Source organism: Asparagus officinalis, chromosome 4 (assembly GCF_001876935.1).
Source record: "Asparagus officinalis chromosome 4, Aspof.V1, whole genome shotgun sequence".
Lineage (NCBI taxonomy): Eukaryota > Viridiplantae > Streptophyta > Magnoliopsida > Asparagales > Asparagaceae > Asparagus > Asparagus officinalis.
In genome coordinates, this window is record NC_033797.1 from 49,427,717 (window position 1) to 49,438,212 (window position 10,496).

The 10,496-nt window shown below is 36.3% G+C and overlaps 1 protein-coding gene across 1 annotated transcript in view; it reads left to right on the top strand.

Annotated features, from left to right (window-relative positions):
• The window catches only part of LOC109838667, a gene marked incomplete at its 5' end in the record, with an annotated part of 13,016 nt that extends 3,533 nt beyond the window's left edge, over positions 1 to 9,483 (top strand). The window contains 5 exon segments of the mRNA XM_020407090.1: positions 846 to 2,445; positions 4,740 to 4,837; positions 7,351 to 7,392; positions 7,395 to 7,494; positions 8,383 to 9,483. Coding sequence (XP_020262679.1) covers positions 846 to 2,445; positions 4,740 to 4,837; positions 7,351 to 7,392; positions 7,395 to 7,494; positions 8,383 to 9,062 — 2,520 coding nt within the window.

Here is a 10,496-nt window from a genome sequence, read left to right on the forward strand (position 1 = left end):
ACAAATTCTCACCTCGTTTATGACAATTAACTAAGCTGAAACTCATTTCAATCGAGTTACTGTAGTGATGATATTAATTCTAGTCAATAAACAGGCATAACTACTTTTTTCACTTTTACATGCACTTTGGGTACAAAGATCTTTTGCTTTTGGTTAAGAGGCATTCACTATTATATGGTTAACAATTTTGCAGCTACTGAAGTGGTCTAAGATATGAATGACCTCTTATTTCGAGGAAAGTCAATCGCTTTGAATTGGTTTTCTGAAGTGAAGTGGAATTCATAAACATGCCTAAGCATACCCACGCATAATTCCTAGAGGGCTTGCCATATTACAAGTGTAAACAATCATCTTGTTCTATAATCACTCGCTTTATATCTTTGAATCTTTTCTTGTTCTTAGTAACTGATTCAAGAACTGTATTAGTTTATCATCTTATACTTGGTAGTAGTACCCATATATCATGTGCAGATTTATGCGTCACGTTACATGGCTATGATATCCACTCACTGTATTGTGGTACTAGACCGCAAATGCAAATCAATTGAGTAATGATCCCGGCTTCTGAAATTTAACTATAAATTCTGAAGGTACTCTCCTTGCTGAAAAGTTTTTAAACATCAGCAGCATGCAGTGAGAATTGCCGTGACTATTCTATCTGTTTTCTCAGATCATTGACACATGTTAAGCTCTTTGCATGGGCCAAATTCTCTTGAGTATTTTCGAGCATCACTGCAGAACTTTTCATACAAATTTTTTTTTAACATCAAAATCAATATGAGGTATATTAGAGAATTTGTATTATGATATCATCTTATTTAGTATTTTTTCCCCATATTTTATAGCTAGATGCTGATGGAAGCCTAGAGTCTGTATTTCCAGCAAAACGTCCTTCTGTTATTCTCTTCATTGATAGATCATCTGGCTCTTCAAAGCTTAGAGGAGAGAGCAATTCAGCTCTGCAAATTCTTAGGAAGTTTGTAAAGGACAACCATTTATTCGGACAGATTGTTTGGGGACAAGATACCAGTTCTTCTGAGAGTGCAGGACAAGTTTTTCCCAACACTTGGAGCCAGATTATCACTGGTCACTCATTTCAGCATAGCATTAAAGATTCTGTGACTCCTAAGCTGGTAAAGTTCCAGGATAATATGGCCATTATGATTACAAACGAAGGGAAAAGTGTTGCCCTGGATGCAACTGCTGATCCTCATGGCAATGCTCTGTATAATATTTTGGCTAATTTGCTTGACCAGAAGAAACTTGACATGGGCACAAAAGAAACAAAAATTAGTCTCCTGGCAAAGGAAGTAGGGTTCCAGCTTTTGTCTGATGATTTTGGAGTTCAATTAGCAGAGTCATCACCGTCACAGATAGTCAATGAAGACCCCCAATTGAGCTATGTTGATGATAATTCTCTTCCAAGTTTGGAGGATCAAACCTCTACACTACCTCAGAAATTTAAAGAAGATTGTGTGTCGAGCAATAAAGTTTTATTAGAGTCTGATAGTATAGCCTCAGACAATGATAAGAAGCAATCTGAACATCCAAATACCGGAATTTGTCTTCCCCAGAACCAGGAAAGTAGCATTAAAGAATTTACTACAATATTAGCTAAAGAGTTGGAAGCTGACATTTGTACTTCTAGGGGTACACAAGATAATAAGGATGATAAGGGTTGTAAAAGAGTTGTTTTGCAATCACATACATGTCCTGCTAAAGATTTGGAAAAGGAATCACCTAGTTTAGAGAAACTCTTTGAGGAAAAGAACATCGATCGGGTTGATTTGACAGATATTACTTCTGGAAAGTATTTGGTGGGGAATAATGCAGTTGAAGCTATAAAATCCACAAGAGAAGGATTAGGGGATTGGCATGTTGAGCAACTACCTTTTAAGGATTCGTTTTTCTTTTCTGATGGTGGGTATCAGTTGTTGAGATCCTTGACAGGAGGGGAAAAGATTCCTTCTTTGGTAATAGTAGATCCAGTTTCACAACAGCACTATGTCTATTCTGAGGATATGGGTATCAGCTATTCTTCTGTAGTCAGTTTCATAAAAGAATTCTTGAATGGAAACCTCACCCCATATCAACGCATATCATCTCCTTTTACAAGTTCAAGGGAGTCTCTGCGGCCACCATTTGTGAATCAGGACTTCCATGAGGTTGATTCTGTTCCACGAGTGACCGTCAATACCTTCTGTGAACTGATAGTTGGTTATAAACCTTGCAAAATGGGAAGTGAGTCAATTAAGCTATCATTGTCTCAAATTGAAAATTTTGGACATGTCTGGAAGACAGATGTTTTAGTGCTGTTCTGCACTTCATATTGTGGATACTGCCAGAGGATGGAACTTGTCGTGCGTGAAGTGTATCGAGCCTTTAAAAACTTTACAGCTATGTTGAAGAGGGAATCCAAAACCTTTGGTTCACATCACAGTCAAGGTATTTATTTATTTATGTCTATGATTGACATTGAGTTTCCTCTTGATTTAAGAAGACAATATGTTTTTTTTTTCATAAATTGCTAGTCATTAGCAAATTAAGACGAGTATTTGTGTAGCATTCAGGGTCAAATGGATATGACCTTTCAAAGTGACATATAATGGAATACATTAATAGAAAGCACGCCAGATGTTTCACCCCACATCATAGGCTTAAATAAGTGTGTTGGATAGAGTTTTTTTTAACTTTATATGGTAAGTCTCAGATTTTATTCTCAGGGGTGTCTTTTTGAAAGTGAATCATGGGTTGAAGGAGGAAGGTAAAGGAATGAAATAGAAGGGGAAAGAATTCAATGACAAAGAGAAGGTAGTTGGTAGTTGTGAAAAATATTCACAATTCCATCCCAGTGAAATGGCCCTAACTAGTAGAAGATCATACCTAACAATTAGTTGGAGGCTTAAAAATTTTCCTTCACTGCAGGTATGCAGTAGGGGAGTAACTTTGCATTCTAGGTTGTTACTGCTATGTGAAGTGTGGGAAGTGAAGTGTGGGAAACATACTGTCAGTATTTTGTTTCAGAAAAATTCTGTAATGTCCTTACATGTAAAGTAGATAAAATACATGGTGTTTTCTGCAATCTAGCCATTTTTCAACATCACTTAGATGCTTACCATCTTTTGCTCTAGTGAACAGATGGGGGCGGGTTGCAAATTAAGACCACTTTAGAACTTGCCCCAAATTATCTGCACATTCCACTTTATATAGCAACTCGAAGAATGCGTGTACAAAGAAAAGTTGTAGATGAGAATGCCAGTTAAATACTCATCTTTCAAGTTATTTCCACTAACCTATATCATGTGACTTGCTAGCTTGTGAAACAAAGGTCACATAAAGTGGTAGTCCTACATTGTAGATAAAACTGCTACTTAACTGTTAAAGGGAAGCACATAACAAATAGTAGATAAAACTGCCAGTTAACAACTCATCTTTCCAAATTCATGAACAGATGTAATGCAACTTATGAAAGCAAGGTCACAAGTGTCAACATACTGCATCCAATGCTAAGAGAGTAATATGCTTCCGTATATTGGGAGGGGCAAAGAGATGGGAGGACCACTGTAAATTCAAAGATAATTAAAACGCTAAACACATGGATTAGCGAATTGAAGTATGGTTCAATAATCACAAAATCTTAGGGTCAATAGACCCGTCATATTTGATTTTGTAGAAATGTAGGCATTCCTAGACAAGCGTACCACATCCCATGTTTTTCACTTTGCAATATAATTTATTCCCATCTGGTAAAGTTACCTCCACTCCTAAAGCTTACATTCAACTATTCATTAGAGACCACACATCCATGTAATTTTAGGCATACATGTCTGTTCACAGACTTCATTATCTGTGAATGCAATCTTTCATTATCTGTGAATCCAATCTTAATACACATGGCATACACAACCAATGTACTCAGAAGAAGCCCAGTGAGACCCATTTAGCTTTAGCAAGCCTCATAATTTATGAAGAGGACCAAGAAAAGATTTTCTTTTACCCATTGCTGAAGGTGGTTCTTGTACTTTAGAGTGTTATTCTTCCATGACCTAAAAACACCTTCCATGATAGCACAAGTGCTCCCAATGATTTCAAGAATGTTAACACTTACTCAAGGGTAGCGAATCTTTAATTGTATGGCTCCGGAGGGAATTGAACTCACCAATTTCTTTTTCCTAATGGCGGTGGAAGGTTAAGGGGTCTGAAAGACATTTTAACTCAATGTCAATGTTAGTTAGAGAGGGAATACTCATATAAGGTAAGGAAAGACGAGTCTCCCTCTTGGCATCCCAAATATCATGCTTTGTTAATTTCAAGATTTTGAAATTATTAGAAATGTTCAAGAAAAGTCCCATAAATAGTGGTTGAAGTGCTAGACTGCTAGGCTATTCGAGGTGCAATTTAGAGCTCAACGGGGGATTGAATCTTGTGAATTAGTTTTAGGTTAGCTGCTCTCTGTGGCTAGGCAGAACCTTGGTCCCCTGCAATTCTGAATCTCCCATCTTAGGGTCTTTGTGCTTGATTAGGGAGACAACTTCCTCTGGTGGAGAGTCGGAAACCGTTATTAATTGCAGAAGTACTATGCATGTTCTATCTTATAGTTTTGTTCTTGTGTATATCATTGAAATTATGTACTTTATTTACTTCCATTACTTACATGCTTTTTGGAGTGCTATGCCTGTTCTATTCTTATGGTGGTGATAATTTTGTCTAACAACATTGCATTTGCTAATCGTAAACAGATAAGGACGAGGATACTTTGACAAATGGACTACCATCTATATTTTTGATGGATTGCACAATGAATGACTGTGGTACCTACCTAACACCAATCAGCAAGGTATTTCTTCGCCAAAGTTAACTATTGGTAGCGATCAATCTGAACTGCTAATCTTGACCAGAACAACTGTCTAAACAAAAAGACTTGGGCATTTTTTTTTTTCCGCGCGTACAAAATTCGGAGTTTGAATAGAAAGTAAACATTCTAACATCAATTAGCTTTTGAGTAGATTTTCACATGGGAGTATCCAAAGTTGTTGATCTTGCTTTTACATGTGCTTGAGAAATCCTGGCAGTTATGGTGCACTTATGCACCCACCACAGTTTTGGCATGTGAGTTTGACCAAGGAGATGGTTAATTGAGTATAACCAATAAGGCTCTTTCTCCATTATGCCCATCATCATTGTGGCACATTCATTAGAATAATGGTCACTCCCATGACGTGTCTACATGAACCAAGGTTTTAAATATCGGATATCTAGAGAATATCGGATGGCCAAAACTCATATTGGATTAGGATATCTTGGTAATATGTAGGATATGTGGTAAATATCGGATGATGTGAATGTATAATACAATGTCCTAAAATGTAATATAAACCTATTTAATGAAATCTGAGAATACAGAAACAGATAAAAGTCCAAATTGACATTACAACATTTCGACCAAGCTTTTTGAGGTAGAAATGTCACTTGATATATTGGGAATATCATGATATGTTGCCTAAAAGTTGCCAAAAGTAGTATATTGTATTATGATAAGCCATTAAAAAGACATACCAGTCAACATATCAGCCAACGTATTGGCCATGCCTGGGATATATCGCCAAAATAGTGCTAAAAGTGGTAAAATATATTTAGACCATATAGTTTTGCGGCAAGCCTTCTATAGAAGGATATATCGGCCAATATACCGGGCCATGTTGGGGGATATTTAAAACATTGACATGAACCCTATCTGCTGTCTACTCTTTCTTCCTCCCTTTTGCCCTCCATTACCCCATCATCATTGCTCTTGCACTCTTTGTTTTGAATATCCCCTACATCGCTGATGTATTGGCCTATATATCCTTTTACAAGGCTTGCTGCAAAATGATATGGTCACAATATCCTTTACCGCTTTTGACATTTTTTGGGGCAATATATCATGATTTTATCAATATATGAGGTGACATTTCAGCCTAAAAGTAATCGGTTGAAGTTTTGCAATGTCGATTTGGACCTTTATTTGTTTTAAATGATTGTCTTTGATTTATGTTCAATTGAGGTCTAAATCCAAAAACATATCTGTTTTTGTATATAACTGAAAATAAGAATTAGGTTCAATCGGGACCAAATTGTTTGGCAAAAGTTTTGTGAAGAACACTGATTTTCTCTGTCGCTCCATTTGTTAGTGCATTAAGCATGGATGTCCATGATACGTATACACACATTCTGATTTGACACCCCATTATTTATTCAATATCTCTGTTATCCTTGATATCCACCATTCTATATGTAATTTTTCAGTCCGATATATCACCGACATCCGACATTATAAACACTGCTCTCACTGCTTGTGTGTGTTTTCACGGGCTTGATGCATGGGTGCTGCTAGCCTGCAATGCACACATGCACTTATTTCCACCTGTCTTGTAGTCTATGAACGCACCACAGAAGCCTCCGATATTCCTTCTCCATTTATGTGCTTTTATTTGCTGATATAGTTATCTATGTGTCTGCTGGTTTAGTTGTAACATGTAGACGCCTCTGCTCTCTGTACATCTGGAAGCGGATACTCATGAGGCTAGTTCTTCCAATCATCTCTATATGTGGATTTGCTGTAACAATGTTATATGTTGGGATAATACATATTTTCTGTTCTTCTTTGTTGATCAACAAAAGCATAATGACCTTCTCTTTCCTTTCATCAGTAGGATCCGTATGCTGTCTTCCCACCTAGATGTTAGCAGTGTTCTCAGGATCATTATTACATTTTGAATTATCATCTAGAATCAGCATATCAGGTAGCAAACTAAATCAAGGATTCTCACAAAGACTTCTTCATTTCTGTGCTACAGTAACTGGTCTGTAAGTGAAAGTTGATGTATGAATGTTAATCATGCAAAAAGTGATGTCTAAGTATCATTTTAACAACACAAAATTGCTAAGTGTATTGGGGGCAAAGTGGGCAACAATTCAAGAATATTTCATAGGTAGCCAAGTTCCCTTGCGGCACTAATATATTCGGTATAAGCATCATTACATTCTTCCTCATCAACAATGATAAAAAACATGAACAGAGAGAAATCATCACATTCTCATGCTTATTCCTTTGCAAATGCTTTTCTTGAGAGCTAAAGAGAAATGTGACGATGTGATATGGCTTGGAGGAATGTTGCCTGAGGTAGGAGTTTATATTTGCATAAATCTACTATTGAACTTATTGGGCCATATTGTTGTTGAAAGTGATGTGTCCCCTTTGTATTTCTACATTGCATGCTAGCTAAAAAATATCTTTTTTTATATACTCTTAGTCCAAATACTGTTTTTAGTTACTAACTCTTCTATGATTTTGCTGCTTCTTATACGCAGAAAGAACAATATCCTGAAGCTTGTTATTTTCCTGCTGGAGAATCAAGACTGCTATTACCTATAAGGGAGATATGTCAGTAGTTAGTATCATTGAGTTTCTGGTATCTCATGGAAGGAATTCTCACCACCTAAGCAGACATAAAGGTATTTATCTATTTTTTTGGTCATTTTCCACAGACAATCAGACATAGTTCATGGCTCAGGTGCATTCATCTATGTATAGTTTTGCATATAAGATCAGGTGCTTTGTGGAGTTATCTCTCATTTTCCTATCATGATTGTCTAAGTGTCACTGTTTGTGATGAATTAAAGATTAGATTGATTCACTTCAAGAAATTATAGACCAGCTTTTGGATTTGTTTAAATTCTTTTCAACTATTATAATATCCAAAGCCATGTTTATATGTACATCTAATATTTTTTTTAATGTTTTATTCACCATCTCCATAATATGCCCTGTGCCCATATCATGAAATTTGGGAATTTGACGTGTCCCTCTACCCATATTGTGTCACGGCCATGATCCATATTGTAATGGTGTAACCTTGGATGCTACATTACATAGAAAATATGTTTTCTAGATGCTCAATGATTCTTCTCCTTGAATATTACATGTTTGCCAAAGTGCCATTGAAAATTTCTTATTACACAAGAAGCAAAAAATGATTTTAAATGATGTAGGAATTACATTCATAGAATGTCATTCTTGACAGTTTTTCTTTAGATTATTTCTTTGTAAGTCTCAGAAATGTGTAATAACCCAAAATGCAATATCAATATTTATTATGGGTATGCTAGATGGCCTTTATTAGTAGTTAAAGATATTGTGTTGTTTTCTTTATGTTTATTCCTTTGCATTCCCGTCTTTGGATCAATGCTGTAAGTAACTTTATGTGCCTTGATCTTCCGCCACTTCTTTATTGAATTCATTTCCTAATTAGAATTGATATGTTTTTAGACTTTTGTATCCACATACACCCAATGATTTGATTTTTAGGAGTGCCCTTTTTAAGCATAACTTTCTTGATTTAGGGTTTCTGTGGATGCATACACAGAGTGGAACAAAGAATTCTGCCACATTTTATGACGAATCTTCTCCAGCTTATGAGGGAGCAACTTTTGCTAGAAAAAAGTACAATTCAATTCCTCTCAACACAGCAGAAAAAGAAGACGAACATGATCTGCTCCATGTTGAATCACATAGGTCGAACAATTTGCACAATGGAGGTCGCCATGTAGTTGCAGGGTCTGTTCTTGTTGCTACTGACATTCTTCTCAATGCAGCTCCATTTGACAATTCCACTATTCTTATTGTGATGGCAGACACAGCTCAGGGCTTCCAAGGAGTGATCACAAACAAGCGAATAGAGTGGGATGTTTTTAAGGAACTTGACCAACAACTTGAGCCTCTAAAGATGGCTCCTCTTTTCTATGGTGGGCCAGTCAGGACTCATGGTCTTCCTCTTGTTAGCTTAGCCCAAAAGCCTGTGGAGGGTTATGTAAAAATTACTTCTGATATTTACTTCGGTAATCCATTGGCCACAAGGTTAGCTATTGAAGGGATCCAATCAGGAGAACAATCTGCCAGTGATTTTTGGTTTTTCTTAGGCTATTCGAGTTGGCGATGGAATCAACTTTTTGATGAGTTAGCGACAGGAGCATGGTATTTGAATGAGATGGAAATTGGAAATATAGACTGGCCAGATGGGTGAAGGTGCACTTGTCTGTGTTGTAACGTGTGTTGTAGAAACCTATGGAGGTACTCTTCTGAATATTTTTCACAGATTATAAAATACTGTTAAGAAGATTGGTGATCCAGCGAAAAGGGAGTTAAGCAGACTGGCACGTAGAGGTGGAGCTTCCCTGTTGCATTTGCCTCTTTATGGTCATCTCCCTCTTAAGTTTTGATTATAAAAAACAGCTAGTCCTTTAAAAAAATTCCATCAGATTTTAGCCTACAACATGTTTCTATAGAAGATTTTGTGCTCACCACCAGTAAATTTGTGTCATTGATATCCATAACTTCTACATTGTAATCAACCTTTGTGCCCTTGATTTAGCACAGAGTCGCAAACATATCCTTGTCTATCTTTAGTAAATTTTATATGAATTTATACAGTGAATTAGTATGTACTAGAGGTAAATCTCAATAGTTCTTGTTGTAGTGCAACACGTAACTTTTTCTGTACATTATTTACAGGAATAAAATTATTGAAGATTCTGTACTATTGCATTACAAGATGTTTATCTTTTAACATGTGATGATTAACATTTCCATCTAAATCTGCTACGAATATTTAGAGGATATAATACATAGGTCTTTTGGATTCTTCACAGTATATAAAAGTTGGGTTAGATCTAAATGCCCTTGCAAACTCCTTAGCTGCTTTGGCAATTTTATGTATTCGAGAAGCCCTTTGCAGGTGAGAAATGGAAATGCATATTTAGTACTTATCTCTTAAATGTTCACGCAATTGGTAATTGTTGATAAGTACCATTATTTTTTTTCATATATAATATCTTATGAGAATTTCCTTAAATCAGTTTGTCATGCCAACTGACCAATTCAAGCTTTCTAATTCTTTGTTTGCTTTAGATCACTATATTGTGTACTATGTTGCAGGGCTGCTTTTGTCATGAAGTCGTATCCGTGCCCGACAGGTTACACTCCATATCAGTACTGAACGCTGACACTTCCCTGGACACTCCTTGGATACATGCGGAGCTTATTCAAATGTGTACTCCATTGTCTAATAAATGTTTTACTTTAAAGCACTTGTCATACATTTCTTCAAAGTATATCTTACACTTCACATACACTTACATGAAAATTGTTCCATCTGGAGCGAGTTCATTTCAACCCCTACGCAGTCCAGAACTATGATTTTAGATGGGTTCTTGGGTATTAGGTTCCGAGAACAAGTTGTTCTTGAACCCAGTCCAGGTAACTTGAAAGATTCAAAAACTTATGAACATATCTATTCGTTCAACCTTGTATGCAATGGCAGATTGCATGAACATGTTTTGTTAGTATGATCCTGCAAGAGGAAGAAAGTCTAGATGCGGATACTCGTCTATATATGTTTAATACTAATTTGTTTACAAAATCAACATCTTGACAGTTTCTAACTATAAAGGAATCAACT